The 17573-nt window shown below is 35.5% G+C and overlaps 1 protein-coding gene across 4 annotated transcripts in view; it reads right to left on the bottom strand.

The window, feature by feature from the left end:
• Positions 1-12904: 12904 nt before the first annotated feature.
• Positions 12905-17573, bottom strand: part of LOC148179065 (uncharacterized) — a 35412-nt gene continuing 30743 nt past the window's right edge. For all 4 annotated transcript variants that reach the window (XM_088031528.1, XM_088031525.1, XM_088031527.1 and 1 more), the window contains exons 2-4: positions 17326-17523; positions 16743-16808; positions 12905-16562 (exon numbers count right to left, since the gene is read on the bottom strand). In XM_088031528.1, the coding sequence (XP_087887654.1) occupies positions 13996-16562; positions 16743-16808; positions 17326-17416 (2724 nt within the window). In that variant the 5' untranslated portion in view covers positions 17417-17523 and the 3' untranslated portion in view covers positions 12905-13995. The remainder of the gene's footprint in view (positions 16563-16742; positions 16809-17325; positions 17524-17573) is intronic.

Here is a 17573-nt window from a genome sequence, read left to right as displayed (position 1 = left end):
AGAATGGGCCGAAGTTGGGCTCCAGGTGCGACGCGCGCGCGCACTGCCCCCTATATCATTGATTGGCATTTGGAGGGCCCCCCAGAGCCCCCAAGACAACATTGTTTACGCACAATCCTCCACGCCGTTGTGGAGAGCATTTCCAACGATCTCTACAAATTCATTACAGGGAATTTTAGATGAATCGCTCAGGAAACGCCAAACCATTGTTTTACTCCTACGCCAGATTTTTGTTCAAAAAGTTAATAAACTGAAACAATGATTTGCAAAAGTTTACTGATCAAACGTCTAAAATCAAGATTTAGTTGTAAAATTCATAATCGACTCCTTGCTTTACTTGCAGTTTATGTTGGAAACGTTATCGTCAAAGTTTTGAAGTCGACTACCATCATAATTCTTTCGTTGTGAACTATCAAAACCAAAATCTTCACTTTACAACTTTATGTTCAAAAGCCCTGAAAATACTTCGGCAACCACACCACAACCTGAAAATCCCCTCTAGACTGGCTCATTCAGAATTGCAAAATCAAACTCGTTTAGAATTACGGAATGGTGAACCCTCTTGCAATTTTCAGTAATTACGGAATCTTTCGTGTCACAATACGACTAAAAAACGGATATTTTTCACACTATGTATGTCATTAGTACCATTAGATGTGAAAGATATCCCTGATAAAATAAAATTGCATACATATGTTTTATAAAATGTCTATTCTCAGTTATGAAATGAATCGAAAAATGTCGTGTTACTTAGCCGGATAATGAAACACACTCGTGCGGTATAAAATGTGTACGATTGTAAAAACTGGAGATAATTTTATAAAAAATCATGGAATTTATACAAAGTAAAGAAATATATTCTACAGAAACAGAATTGAAATACTGTGACGACTCATTCCGTATACGTAAATTTTACAGGATACAAATAAATTTTTAAGTATTCAATTTTCAGTGCCCGAGCCAACTGACCTCAATTTTTCAATTTAATTAAATGCGTAAAACATATTTCTTTGCTTTTGGACTTAATGAACATAATACAATGTCATACAACCATAAATACACACTTTTTTATTGTGTGTTCAATGAAAATAACGAAAAAACCAGGAATAAGTATTTAAATTTGTTTCGTCAGCATTTTCTCCTAAGAAATTCAACTAGGGACCTAATTAAATAAATCTTATCTTAATTTTCATCATTCAAAAGTTTGACCTAGATAATTCTGCGTGCAAGAAAATATAAAATAAAAATTTACAATCCAAGCAATGTTTTGTTAATTTTTCTTATCACGAAAACGAATGATTATTGCGTAGATAAAGCAAATACCGCAAGGAAAAATATGAAAAATTAAATTCTGATTAAATAAGACAATCTGTAGAGTAGTTTAATGTTTGGTCTAGGAAACTATTGATTTGATTGTTTATTTAATTTTTACTTTTAATCCCGAAATCTCGCATTCAGTAGATTCTTCAAGTTTTTCAAAATCCTTTAAACCCTTTGAACCCTTCTCTCTCGAGTACTTGGGGATATCCAGATCCGTTAAATAATCAATTAGATGCTTCCATGCCTTAGATTCTTTAAATGTGTTTCGTCCTTGTGGTTCTCAAACACCAAACACCTACAGATGCTTATTTAGATTCTTTAATTAGGTATGTCATTTAACAATTTTTCGAATCCTTCGAATTTTTTTGTCTTCAAACCTTTGAAATTTTCAGGTTCATCAAATTTCTTGCATTTATAAATAAATTCCAGTTTTTCAGAATGTCAAAATCTTTGGGTTCTTTATTCTTTGAGAAAACATTATCACTGTAATTAAACAATTTATAATAATTGTGTAGGTAAGTAAATTTGTGTGCAAATTTCCTTCATTTTCTCAGAATATATTTATTTCACATTTTCAAACTTTGAAATATGTCTACAATAAACGTGCCGACAGCTCTCACGCTAGAGCGGGTTAATGAATCCAGCTTTTAGTATTGGACTACGACAAATATACGGGCAAAGATGAAATGTTACGTTCATTTCCGACATTAAAGAGATTATGAAATTAAAAAGAAACCATATGAAAACTGCTTGAGGCGAACAAAGCAAAAATTTTGATAAATACGGCTTCAACTAGTTCAGTTTAATAAAACAAATTTTCATAACATGTGCCATTCAAATTTTTCTGGTCAGCTAATTTTCGAAGACTGTTTTGAATATGAATTCTCTTTTATTTAATTTAACGAATAATAATGAATCTCTTTTATGCTGACGTCCCTGGCGTATAATTTCTTTGGTTTCTATTAGTACAACGCTTTTGTTCATTATTGTAGATCGTGTGCACACATTAATTTTTAAATTCAAACAGACGGTGCACCCTCTTCACTCCGACATTTTAATTTAAATGGCACTGGCAAACAAATTCGTAACTTTAGTCACTATTAAAAAACCACAAATTAAATGAGCGCAATAATACATACATTTTGCGAGATATAAATACCCAGTTCATGAAATCCTGACCTCAATGTTAATTTTGGTCAACAGTTATACCGTTGCATTAATTAGTTAAGCACTCCACAGCAAAATCGATGCTATTACACCTTTAACGGGTCATTTCAAACTATAATAAATTAATTCTCTCACTCATTAGCGATAAAAAATGTCATCATCAAGAGTTTTAAAGCAAAATTCGATGCTTTTATCTAGTGGTGAAAGGATGTCGTCTCAATGATCGATCATAGAAAACGTGCGCCGTTGATGTGGACAACTCGTGTCAGGAATACAAACTTTTCTACAAACTACAGACAGGCTCAAGAATTATTTCGAAGTAATTAGGAAGTGAGGAATAAATCACTAAACACTATACTAAGAAACTGGAAAGCATAAATAACCTAAAACTAAGAATTGAAATAATGTCTCGTTAAACTTGTTCTCAAAAACTGTTAACTTAATAATAATTAGAGAGAAGACAAATAAAACATTACGTTCCAAGCAAACTATAATTAACCCACGACCGAAAGCAGTACAGCTATGGACAAATATAATATATCTGTTCCACATGTTAATTTCTTACTATTTGCATTTGTCTGCACAGTTTGTTTTAAATTATGTGTACCTACATCCCAAATGGTCCAATTTTCTCCGAGATTAAGCGCCCCATTTTTTCTGTTGCACCTGTTTAAACTGGATGTTAAACAAGAAGTTTTTATACGCTTGGAAATAAATAACTCGAAATGTAATTTTTGCATTTATTTATTTCATAACAAAGCAATTTACGTGGAAATTGGATAAAATTCTTGTGTAATTTAATAGTGATCACAATTTCAATATTTTTCAAATAATTCTATTAGTAAACGCTGTGCGTAGAAACTAAAATAAAAGTTCGATGTAAATACTTTGTCCTCGAGACAAAAATTTCATAGTACACTGATACTTGCGCACTATAATTGAGCGATAAATTCATTCCCGAATTAAAATTGTAATTTGCTAATCAATCGGCACTGTCTAATCAATACTTTAACGCTTTAAAGTGCACTTTTAGGGGATTTTGTCTTCAGAAAAAAATTGTATCAGTCTTAATCCACGTCACCTTAAAATCAACCAAGGGGAAGCTGATTTAAAACCGATAAAGGAAATCGGTTTATAAACAATTCAACGATTTTCTTTAAAACGACCGTTTTAAAAATCGGACCCAAAATGTAAATAAATCAATACCTGGGAATGAAATCTGGCAAAAAGTTACTCATTCTACTCTAATTAAAAACGTATTTGTTACAGTGGTGCAGCGTTTTCCGTCACTGTCCCGGCGCATCCACCATTTTTATTCATAAACCTGTAAATTACATTTTTTGCTTTAAACCGCACCAAGTCGATGGCGTTTACGTACATTTCTTAAAACGTTACATTTGTCACCAACATAAATATTCCGAGCTTGTGGTGGGCTAAAAACGATAAAACGCCGGGCGACAAGAAAAGTAGTTTTGGAGAAGTAATTTCTATGTATTGTGTGCAGAATTGCAATGACAGTAAGTCACTCATCTTCTTAAGCAATAAACATAAAAGAGGTCATCGAAGAAGTCTTTTACTGTGGTCTTTTAGAATTCGCTAATAAAACACTGCAGGGTAATATTTTAGGTTTATGAGAGGTAAAACATAGAAACAGGTGCGTATTGTGGAGTTTTATTTATTAAATATTTGTGGGATTTATGTTTCCAAAAGCTCAGTCCATCACATTTTCAGTACATCGCTATGTTTATGACAGGATAATTATCATAGCTTTAAATGTAAGTGAAAACCCGGTGTTCCTTGTAGATTGCCAATTTCAATATTAAAAAAGACATCAGTCTGCTGTCAGCTAACTAATCCTCATCTTCCGCGACGTAATTGCGAATATTTAGCAGCCTTTTATTCGAAACTTTTTTCAGCTGATGAACTTTAATTATGAAAATTGTGAAAAGCACTTTGATAATTGAAGATAGGACTTAACCAAATCAATAAATTCAGCGAGGTAAACTCGACGCAAAGACAAGATTTATTAAATTATACAAACAAGACGCAAGAAACCTTATAACGCTTCTATTAAATTTCAACAAATATTTGTTTATTGGCGAAAGTAAGGGATTTCAGACTTGATCGTAAACTCTGTAATTTATTTTAACGATGCTGTTGAGAATATTCTTGTGGTTTTTCAGAAACCCAATGCTCACATAAAAATGCATTAAGGTAATTGAAAAGCTTCTATCAAAGAAACCGCAATTTGTTCTTGAAATGAATAAGAATCGGCTTCTTTCTCATTGTACATATTTCCCGTAACCTCTTAACTTCTTTTTCTTGTTTTAATCAAGAAGGTTATCAAAAGATTCAAATTGGAAAATTAAACTTCGTAATAAACATAAATATTTGACCTCATTACGTTCAATTACGCCGCAGTGAAACGAATTTTCTGCTCCACGAATGACTTATTGAAGCATTTTGTAGTTAGACATACACTCATGAACACTCATTTCTTTGTGTTGAAACTTCTCTTCTCATTTCGGAGCGGTTAAAGTGAACATAGTCGCCCGGACAACACCTTTACAATGTTTTTACTTCTCGCAAACAATTCATGTAAACCCTTTCAACAATGACGAAACTGTAATAGAGAAAGAAACTCAAACGCAATTCCCAACTCACTCTAATTATTAAAAAATTCATCAAAAATTGATTTTGATTCTTTGAAAAGGCAAACAACAATTTAATTCAGTTCTGTTGATCCAATAAAAACCTCTAACGTTTTTAGATTACGTGTTGCCTCGCTATGAATCTAAATTTGCAGCGATTTCATGTCAGTTGTTCATTTGCATCCAGAGGCGCAAATAGCTTCGTCCATTTCGCTAATGTTTGCGTAGATTAACAAATCAATTAAGACTGTAGCTTGTTAGGTTCAGATAGTTGTATTAATTACAAAAGGTACATTAGGAAACAGAAAATTGGGTGCAATATAGTGATGTTTTCGCTACCGAAATAGCAAAACGTGGAAATACGGTTGCATCATTTTCAAAGCACTTCTGGTGTATTTCGATTAATTTAATCGTTTCTGTGGAAATGATGTTCCGCAGATGCTTTCTTTTGCAAAAGCCGCACTAGAAATCCGATCCATGTTAAAATCATAGAAATTCTACCGCCAATTCTGGGTATTATAGTTATAGCAATGCTTTTCTCAGAAGATCTTGAGCAAATCAATAAAGATTCAAGCAGTGGGGTTTTGAAAAGTGCATAGATTGTATTATAAATTTTAGAGCAAAAGTTAAAAAATAAATATTTTCTAAAATCTTTAATAATTATAATTAATTATTAGCGTTCTTTATCGTTTTAGTTTTGGAAATAGTGTTGCAAATCATTGAAATGTAGGAACGTTGTTTAAGAGAGATGACATTATTATCACCTTAATTTTATAAAATATTGACGATACAGTCGAAAACTTTTCACTTCTTCTAAAAGGATTCCGTAGCGTTTTGTATCGTTGTCCAGCTGAGTCCGTTGATCGAGTACATTTTACTTTCTTTCTTTGAAAGCACTACAAAAACTCAACAAGTTCTAGACACGACATCATTTGTCAGTAGAAACTAGCCACAAAAACTGGATACTGTACAATGCAAACAGTCCAAAAGTCACCAAATTAACTGGAATGTCTAAATTTCAGATTTTATTGCAAATTGTATTGTCAACGTCGTTTCAAGACCTCCACATAGTTAGGGGTAAAGAAGATTGTGGAAATACACAATTAAGATAATATCAACGTCTTAAAAAGTCCACGAGTTTACAGTAAAGGGTGAGGGTTTGTGATAAGGGTTTATTTATAAATTGCGTGCTGAACGTTTTCCACAAATTTATGAGTTCAAACATAGGTTCCTGTCACTTTTTCACCACATCTGATATCACCATCCATCATTTTTACGGTTTGAAAGATTCGCGAAAAAACTACTTTCAGTTTTAGATTTCAACATCTGTTTTCAACATGACGTATGTAGTTGGATGGACAATGATTCATCTTTTAAAAGGCGAAAGTTGGATTTATTTTCTCCGATAACATCACAAAAGCATCGGGAGCTTAGTTGTAAACGTTTTCATGCGGTATACGTTTAAAAAAACTGTATTGGATTGCTTTTATAATTTTATTATTAATTTTTCTACCAAAGCAGAAATTGTTTGACAGACAGTTTTCTTCGCTGAATTGTATCCTCCCAAACTGAAACCAATTTGTAAAATACATTTTTGATTTTACAGACAAATATTTCAATGTTCATAGCTGCAAAATAGGATTATTTCGAGATTCCAGCAAATATTGGCGCAGGATTGCATATGTACTTACTTTTCTGCAATTGAGCGTCTACGAGAAAATGTCTCCCTCAATATGTTTTCCGCTTCGGTGCTTATCAGTTTCAGTATACCTGATAGGGTTGAGTATCGATTGACCTCAACACCTAAATTTATTGTCCTCATGCATACCTGCCTGCTTAATGGAAATTCAGCGCTTTACATTTAACGCACGACGTTCAAGACGCTTTAATACATAACAAGTAACTACGTTTCATTTGCGACGCTTTCCTGGTGATTTGTAATGGGATTAGCTTTAGAGGGAATATTTTCGTTTTCGCTGGTTGGTAAAAAAAGCATGTGCTAAGCAAATTCACACAACTAAAAGATAAGCCCAAATATCGTTGGAAACCGTTGTAAGAAAATGTTTGACTTACAATAATTGTACAAAACTTTGTAGACGGGGATATTCCAACTGTTTATTTAATGACCAAAAGTAAAAACTTCCGGTAAGTTCCACACTATCTAAACCACAACAAACTGATCTTTCACTTCGTAAACCTTCACATTAGGTGCACATAAATCAATCATTGTTTGGCACACTAGTTATAATATCAATCAATGTTGAAGCTAGTTCATCATACGCTTTAGCCAAATGTTTGCGTTTTTTAATAGGAGTTTTTGCATTGCATTTGACATGTTACCTGTACATGCATGATGCCATAAATCACAACCTGTCGTACGAAAAGCCGTTTTGAAAACGAAGTCCGTATTTCAAAACTAAACATGTAAAAGTGATGGATATTATGAAAATAGCACCATATTATGCAAACACACATTTAATTAATTAAACTGAGAATAAAGTTCTATTTTAATGCTAAAATGACAAAAATACCATTTTTTATTTATCAAGAGAAACTCGCCAAGATAAGTCCAAGCGTTTGTGGTTAGTTTTGATGATTGAAAGAAGAAATGATTCATAAATATTTATTTAAAATTAAAACGTGTATCTTTGATAAAAGAGCTAGTAACTGAAAAAGAAGACAAATCTGGTGTTTGGGAAAAAACGTTAATACTACTAATAAAAGTTTAAAAACCGGTGAAACAAAAAAACTGGAAACCTACTTAGAACTAATTAATAAATCAGATAGTCAGAAAAATCCCTAGTTATAAAACTCTGATTTTGAAATAAGAATTATTATTTATTAAATGGATGTGCAATTCTTTTATTTCTAGATTAATATTTGCAGTACGCTGTTAGTCCTGTGGAAGCTTTTGCCACTTTTAATTTTCGTACTAGCTAAGTATGGCATGAAATCATTTACACAATCTACACAGAATTTACCGACTAAGAAATATAGAAAATACAATTTACTGGAAAAAATTGAGTAGGTACTACAATACATTCCTTGTAAACAGAGAGAATGCTCCATAGTTAAATTCAGGTCCTTATTAACAAGTTTATTCAAGAGATAAAGTTGTGAGGATGACTTTCTAGAGGATTTGGAAGCAATTTGCATCCTGAAGTTCAACTTTGTTAAATCTTGCTCTAATTTAAAGTGGACCAAAAAGGAATCTGTTACCTTCTCACTGCATTCTTCTGTTGTAACATTTGTCGGAAATATTTAATAACAATTTTTATTATCATTAAATTTTAGCGGTTACCTATACAGGGTCCGGCAACACTTGTGTCCACCCCCAAAATCACCTTTAATTTTAAAGATGAAATTTTGAAAATTTGCATACGCTCACAGTTGACAAAGCTCTAGAAGCTGACGCAAAAATTTGTTTTTTATCAATGATAGTTTTGGCGTCGCGACGCCTTAAAAATGTAATTTTTAGGTAATCGTGAGGGTTTGTGATATCAACCCCTAATTTATTTTTTTTTTCAATATAAATGTGTTAAAAATATCTCAGTTGTTATTTTAGATTCAGTGCAAATTGTCTTCAAAATTTGAGAAAAAAATGCTGTTTTATCAAGTTAGTTTTCAATTTCATTACGTCAAAATTGGGAGCTACGTTTACACCCATCTGTCAACATCTTGTGTCACAAATGACATCTATTCTTTGGCTCGCTTTAAATTGTAACAAAAGTCTTACTTGGTGAAATTGTCGCTTTGTCGATGTTAATTAACGATTTCTGGTGTCCATAAAGTGCAACATGCCCGTGTTAATCAAAATTAACCTTTATAAGAGTGAATGTAGTGACTTGTGAAATTTTGGTGTAAACGTAGTTTGCCACTGCGCCGTCATAATTTTGAAAACTAACTTGATAAAGCAGCGTTTTTTTCGCAAATTTTAAACACAATTTGTATTTGATTTAAAACAAAAACTCAAATATTTGTGTTACAGTTATGTCGAAAAAAATTTGAATTCGCGAATATTTCCGCAAAAACTCAAAAATCGCTAAAAATTATAATTTTTAGGCGTCGCGACGCTAAACAAATCGTGATACAAAACAAATTTTTTTGCAGCTTCTAGAGCTTCGTCAACTGTGAGCGTATGCAAATTTTCAAAATTTTGTATTTAAAATTAAAGACGATTTTGGGGGTGGACACAAGTGTTGCCGGACCCTGTATAAAGATATCGCATGCTTTTAAAGCAAACTATTCATAAATTTCAAACAATGACAATTATGCACAGTAATCTCATGTAATCCATCAAAAAACCTTATCTTTTTCTGAGTCAGCAATTCAGTGTATCGACATTGATTACCGCCGATACTAACCCATACTGGTGATTACCTATCGGGAGTATTGATTTTCAGGAAAGTCGAACTGTGAAGGACTACCTGAAATCCGGCAACATCAACAAAGTTATTTGATCTGTCAAAAAGTGTTAGCAGTGGCGGAGCTAGGGGTGGGCCAGGGTGGGCTAGGCCCACCTTGAAATTTCGGTGCCCACCTGTGGGCCCACCTAATAAAACTGAACATATCAATTTAGAAAAAAATACTAAAGAGTACTTGCAAAAAATATTTGATTTTCGGATTGCCTCAAGGAGTTTGATGAATATTACCGTACGTATCATTATCAGCACGATATCCGGTAACGCCTGCTCGAATTAATAGGTGATAAATTTTGGAAACACAGCGTAACTAAATACTACCGACTGAATTTCTTCAAGGAATTGGTAATTAAATACGAATTTGTTATGACTAAAAGAAAAAAATATGTCCAAAATACCTTCTTCTCACTTAGTTCTTCGCAGGCTGTGCTCGTGTAATCATTCTAATTGAACAAAACTTTACTGATAATGAGTGCTAAACGCAAAATACAGGATTACTTTAGTCAATTGACACTCAAAAGACAAAAGGATGAAAATGAAATATGTATTGCTGTATCAATCAATCAATCAATCAATCTGTATTGCTGTCGGCACCCTCCCTTGCTCTCTGGGGCGCGAGTTCTGGGACACCTGTATATGGCCCACCTAAAAAAAAGTTGACCCAAAGTAGGCCCACCCGAGTTAAATGTTCTAGCTACGCCACTGAGTGTTAGGAACAACTAAATAAAGTTTTAGTTCTAAGCCTCATTCATTGATGTTAAATCCGCGTGGGCGTTCCATACAACTTTATTATTTCATCGAAGCAATAACAAGCGGCGTTGTTTGCGGAAGTGGTTCATTGATGCATAAGTAATTGAATTATGACCTAGTATTACTTCCGAACTCGATCAGATGCTGGTGTTAACCGTGTTAATTTAAATTAATACCACTTAGGTGTAAGTGAACCATGTATTGTGATCTAAGGAAGCAGATAAATCAAAATTAGTGCGCTGTAGGTTGTTCGTGAAGGTAGAAGAATTATTAACGGCTTGATACACCGCTTGGCACAATTTTTGTAATAACACCTGGGGGAACGCCTTCCGCCTATTATTTAAAAAGTTTTTCTTTATGATTAGTTTTATAAATGTCGCCGTAATGATACACTATGGCTTTTGACACGCACAATGTAAATGAGTATAATTAACTTCCCCTGCTACGAAAGATTTTCAAAGCAATTAGTGAAGCTCTTCGCTCAATCATGTATTGTGCTCTAGTCCTGCACTTAAAACAATCCAAAGAGGAACGTTGTTAGAACACTGATATTGAATTAATTTCGTTTGTACTCTAGTCTGTCATTTCGTCTCTTCAATCCAAACGATGCGCAATATTGAGTCCGTGACTGAGTAATCCCTTTTATAAATTAATTGGCCACAAATGATAGTATGATTCGGGATTAGATAGGCTGATTTAAGACCCGAAGATACACGGTTTCCTGTAGAAAAGGGGTTATGGTTAGCTGAGATTACGTTAACTAATTAGATGGCTCGTACGCTCTTGTTATCTAATCCTTAGAGCCATATTTTTCGTTTTAATGTAATGCTACACTTCTTCTAATCAAAGAAGTGTTTTCTTCTTTATTCCCAATTCCAAGCTCTTGCTAATGGTAGTTGTGTCCATAAAAATTTAAAACTTAAAATTATATTAACTGAACACATTGATTTCCCAGAATGCTAGAGCACTACTTTTCATAAGTAATATAACGAGTGAGCTTGAAATTGTCGGAAATTTTTCCGACAGACGAGTAGTTTTTTCGACGATCAATTGCACGAGTGAGCGAAGCGAACGAGTGCCAATTGTCCGGAGAAACAAACTACGAGTACTGGAGGAAAAATTTCCCACAATTTCGAGCTCCCGAGTTATATTCGTCATGAGAATTCAACGAACTGACAAGCAACTGACAGCTCGCGTGGTATTTTCGCGTGGAATTGTCACTCTCGCGTGGTGTTTTCGCGTGGAATTGTCACTAAAAATTGCACTCGTGAAATTTCCAGAAAAAGTTTGTTGTGATTGGTTGATTTGAAAAAATTAAAGTCTCTGATAGGTCGAACCTATGGTGAGTTGAATTCTCAATAAAAAATTTTCATTTCAATTAAAAATTTATATAAAAATATTGTTTTGGGCCTTACTTCTCCACTTTATGATCCTCAAGTTTAGATATTGAGGGTTTCAAAACATTTTGTACATATGTAGCGTCAAATGAGCTTTTTGCGGAACGTACATTATTGACAGCCCCAATATTAAATCGGTTTTTACACGGTAACGTTTTAATTGCTGCCAATCAAAGAATGCGATTTGCAGCTTTATTTTACCGCTAGAATCAGATAAATCGGGTGAAAACGAGTAATTTGGTTTTGTTCTAAATTGTAATTTCTCATTATGACGTATAGCTGTGTTAAAAAAAAGAGTAGTACAATAACATACATAGGGCTCTCAATTTAAGGAAATTCACTGTTGCAAAAGTATATAAAAAAAGGTGAAACACTCGAAATCTATTTTCACTGAAAACCTATTTACATAATATGTAGAATATTTCAAAGATAATCCTTTTAAAAGCGTAAAAAGCGGTTATTGAAATACATTTACCTCCGAATATAAAATTCATATGAGATTTAGCTTGAATGAAACCCTATTTCGCTTTTTTATGTTTTTTTTGGACCTTATAAAATGTTTTTTCCTTTTGTTATGGCCGTTGGTAATGACCTTGATGTGGAAAAGAGAACTCGCCAAGACAACTGAGGGCGCTCTTGAGAATGCAACACTCGCTTCGCTCGCAATTTCAGGTGCTTCCCGCTTTGTCAATAGTCATTGTTACATTGAATATTAAAACATTTGAAGTGAGAGCTAAATTAGGATGTACGAGATTTGTCTGAGCTTAACTTCATAATTGTGTGTACACTCATTGTTGGCATTCGCAACTCTAAAGCTCATTAAGAATAATATAAGTTGTTAAATACACACAGATTTATTTGCAAACTTTATAATTGATGTACAATCAGACTGAGGCGTTTGCTTTGCAATTTAATGGAAATTACAAAAGTTGTATAAATTTGTTATGTAAAATACTTACCATTTTGAGTACTGAGAATCAACTGCTTTTTTTCAATGATTTTTTTGCATAGTTTCTTTAGAAGAAATAAACGATTACAAATGAATATAAAATTAGTATAAATTCTTGCTAATTAGAGCAGGAAGAAAAAAAAACATAATTTACGTAAATTTCTTGTCATCCAATAATAAAACTTTAATCAAAATTCTCCGACTCTTAAAATTTGCTCTTCAACATAAGAAGTCCAAAAAAACAAACGCTTTAATTAATTACATTTTATTACATCATGATTGAAGCTTTTCACCCTCATACTGTTTATAAATATTGCAGCTTTGTAAAATGATTCACTCGTACAGTATGGGTTGAAACATATTCAAACACAAGGAGGCAATGTATAATCATCGTAAGGCATCTCAAGTTCTTATTTCATACAATAAATTAGGCAATCTAAGAGCGCGACATTCCTTTTGCAGCCAGGCAAGGCTGCCTAAATACAAATAGTCAACAAAATAAATGTCTAACATTCGAAATAATTTAACAATTAAAGGCTTTGTCAGAAAACAATCTGTACAGGTAGTCATACATTGACACTAGGCTCTAAACAGTTTCAAGGTAGTTTTTTATGTTAATGTGACTTAAAAATAAAATAAATCGGAAAAATTGTACATAAATATATGTATAATATAAATATAATCACAATAATCAATTTCAGCAGCCATTCTAACCCTTACGTAATAAAATTAAAATAATTTTTAATAAATACACTTGCGTAAAATGCAAAATATACATATAAATTAGAGTAATCGATACATCAAAATTAACCTACCTAATTTGAAAAAAGTCATATAACTACATTCACGCTTGCAGTCCATATAAAAACAGTAAAAGTACTTAAAAAAGTTTGCTACCTGAGGCACTTACGAAAACAAAACTTTGATGAATTTGGTGCAGCGTTGACACGATTGCCATAAAAACTTGTCATTTGTTTTTGTGAGCAATTTTCTACAGGAAATGTATAGGAATAGAACATGGATTTTGTACACATAACATGTATAATTTTCCGATTCCATTTCCGATTTATTTTAAATTTCCGCCATTATTGCTAATTCCTCAAAACGTTTTAGACCTTCGTGCGCAATTCGTAAATCCTAAGCATTATCTAACACTACAAGAATATATACAATATCATCTGTTGATGTGTTCCCTGGCCGATTGGGGCCGCCCTGGTCCCGCGCCCTTTGGCGATCTTGGCGGCCGCACGTGGAATGTCAATTTCTTACCGTGTGGAATCGCACATCACTGGAATAAGCGGCACCGAAATCAAACTATAAACCAAGCGCGCACCATAAAACTACGCGGCATAGTCAACTTTGTCCCAAGACAGCGATGCGGTTAAATCGGCAGGTGACTGGAACTCCTCTAAATTGAATGGATCGAAAGGGTCTTGCGTTATTCCGAGCAAAGGATCATAACCTACGAGGTCAGACTCTTGTGATGCTAAAGGAGCTGTACACGAACCGTTGTTACCGTTTTGTCCGTTCTCCACGCACAGCGATTCCAACCAATCGTCGGTGTCCATAGGAACCGACATTTGATCGTGGTCGCTTTGCATATTGTTGTTTTCAGAATGTTGGTTGCCATCACCCAACTCCATAACGAACTGACTGAAATCCATGTCGGCTAAATTATCTAGATTATCAAGAATTTCGGTTTCATCCAGTCCCAGCTCTGCTTCAGGACTATTCGGATCAATAATTTGCTGATTATGATTTTGGTTTGGGAAAACAGGTTCAGTCGCTTTTGTACCGGCGGATCCTGGCGTTGAGGGATCTTGAGCGGCGCTCGGAGGCAATTCACCATTCTTGATCAGTATTTCTAAAACGTCATCTACAATTTGACTTTTTACGCTGTTTTTCTTGTTTATCTGCTTGGTGGCTTCTTCGTAAAGAGGTGGAGGAGGTTTGACATCTTCAATATACTCCGGTTTCACTTCCGGTGCCGCGATAACAGGTGTTACAATGGAATTCAAAAAACTGGGCAAAGAATGAGTTCTGGTATGGCCGTTGACAACTTTAGCTTTGCCTTGCATCAAATTAAACACTAAAGCAGCATCAGCGCCGTTTAATACAAGGCCACCAGCAATGTTCTTCTGATTCTGAAACGCCACGTGTTGCTGCTGCTGCAATCTTTGTTGTTCCTCATTAACATGAGCTTGACGAGCTTGTAAAGCCTGCAACTGCTGCATCTGCAACGCAATCTGTTGCTGTTGTTGATGTTGCTGCTGCTGTTGCCTGGCTTGCAGATGTTTCTGTAGAGCCAATAACTGAGCTTTAGGTTCAGCGCGTGTAGCTTCTTGCAAGCGCATCTTTGAAAGAGTTAGTTCTCTTTGTAATTCTTCAATTTGTCGCTGTTGTTCTCTAACGATTTCTTCTTGAGTTTTCTGGGAAAGGTGATTGTTTTCTTGGTTTTGTTGTAGCTGTTGCTGCGCTATCTGTTGTTTCAGTTGTTGGAACTGTTCTTGTATTTGCTGCTGAGGGAGTGGACTCATCGGATCACCGATCTCCATCTGTTCTGCTGGTTCTTCTTTCACCGAACCTTGAGGAGACCCTGTGTCTTGATACTGCGGGGAATTATGGGATTGATCCAAACTTGAGTTGCTGTGAACCGAATCAACTGAGGAAATGTTTTGGTTCATTATTGTATCAGAACCGGTAAAAGGTTTAAGTCTCTCGATCAGTTGAGGTTTAGAGCCAGAAACTGGTAAGCTGCGTCGTTTGAGCTCTGCTTTTAAGTCGCTAACCTTCATGTCTTCCAGTCTACCGGTGAGTCTCGAAGGAGTAGAAGATTCCGAAGATGTAGATGGTGCTGGTGATGGTAACGGGTTATTGTTATTATTAGCTTCGTTGGATGTTTTCTGAGATGCTGGTAATATAATTTGAGGATATTTATGTTGTAATTGCAGCTGAAATTGCAGCAACAACGTCTGCTGTTGTAGAAGAAGATCATACGAACTCTCTCCGCTGCTTGCATTGTTGTTTGAACTCTTTTGAGCACTTGGTGGTCCTTTGTATTCATGGAATTTAATCGTTCGCGCTTTTGGCGTCGACTTGGATTTAGATTTTTTTCTATTTTTATCTTTGCCGGGTGCATCGCTTTTTCCAGGGGATTGAATTGGACGGGGGGTAAGTACAACTGGGGGTGGTGGCGGAGGTGCAGGGGTTGCTGGTTGTGATACACAAGGCACAGGACTAGCGACCGATGATAACGGACTAAGTGTAGAAGTGGAAGACACTAATGATGCAGGACTCGATGCGGAAACCTGAGGCAGCAAGGGTGCAGCAACAGACCTACACAAATCAGCGAACACTATTTCACTGTTGTCTTTTTTTAACACTGGGGTTGCGGACGTAACCACCACCGTTCCTTCTGTAGCCGGTATAAGAGACACAACAATACCGGCGGACTTTGCGGCAGTTTCTAAAACATCACTAGGTCCTGGACTAACAATATTATCGCCTTCGGAACTTTGCGAGTCGTCTTCAGGATTGACGTAACTCAGAGGATGCTGGGGTCGATTCAATTGGCCTTCACTAGTGGCTTTGTACGGAATCCGACCAGTTTTGACTGCCTGTTCGATAGGCTCTTCAGTATGAAGAATGTTTTTCTGGATAAGTTCAAGGGGACCAGGTCTATGTGATAGTTGGTCGTTGAGTTGATCGGCTAGGCGCGCTTTTTTGAGCATTCGTTGGCGCTCAGCCAAACTGGGATCTACGTGACCTGGATCTGCCTCTAGAATGTGCCGCCTTTCGAGTTCTTGTCGAGGAGGCCTTTGCTGGATCTTTGCCTTCAGCATGTCGCCTGTTTTCGCCCGCTCCAACTGGCGGCGTTGGCCATGATAGGCAGCGGGCGTTTTGTGAGCTACAGAAAAAACAACACATCAGTAAACGCTCTTAAGAAAAGACTTGCATAAAAGCCAAGTTTTGCGCATAAATTAATCACCAGGATTAACACAACTGCTTCTATAAATCAAGATCATGTAAAGTTAGTGATGATGGTTAGTACGAAGTATGTTCAAGATCATATCGATTAGTAACTTACGAGGCATAATTCCCTGTGCAACAAGCTGATCGAATGGTCGTCTTAGCATCAACTTCACCTTTAGGGCTGTAAAAAAGAAGACCATGAAAGCACATTGTGTACCAACGCAGTATTGAAGAAAGTGCAAAATTGTCAAAGCGACACACGTCTCCGGAAGAATAAAGCGTGCGATATCCGACACTGACCTAGCAGGGGTCAACAGACAACTGTTACATCGCGTACTCGATCATGATTGTCATTGTTATATCACACCTAGCCGCATGTTCCGGTACAATCCGGAAACATCGCCACAAGAACGGGATGATGTCTGCACGAATGACGTAATAAGTCAACCGGCTCACTGTTTTGTTGATACTGTGCTTAACACCAAATTCACTTTCGTTTTGTATAACGTAAACAATATAATGTGAGTAGGAGTGTTCCAAGGGACGTAGGCTCCAGATCGCCGTGTTTAATCGTTACGCAACTTTTTATTCAAAATGTTATGCCACACACTCCAAAACTTTTGGCATGTTAAATACAAAAAAGTTCTGTGCCAAGACTGAAGCGGAATTAAATGTACTCCTGATATAATTTAGCTTACATTCTTTGTTTTGATCAATGTGTAGGGGAGATGTGTCTACAATCGCCTTGGGCGGGGACTCCCGTGGAGTCGATGGTGATCCTTCAGCCATATTGTTTTGGAACCACTCCGGATAAATAGCGGAGATGGTATCCACCAGGTCTCGGTCTAATTGGAGCTGCCAAAACCCCGAACCCGATTCACTTCGGTGATTTGACTCTGAAAAATATTTACACAATTACAAATGCAGAAAAGAAAAAACAAGTGTT

The sequence above is a fragment of the Gnatocerus cornutus genome, chromosome 2 (assembly GCF_029298725.1).
Source record: "Gnatocerus cornutus isolate USDA-ARS CGAHR chromosome 2, icGnaCorn1.1, whole genome shotgun sequence".
Taxonomy (NCBI): Eukaryota; Metazoa; Arthropoda; class Insecta; order Coleoptera; family Tenebrionidae; genus Gnatocerus; species Gnatocerus cornutus.
This window is presented reverse-complemented; position numbering and strand designations above follow the sequence as displayed.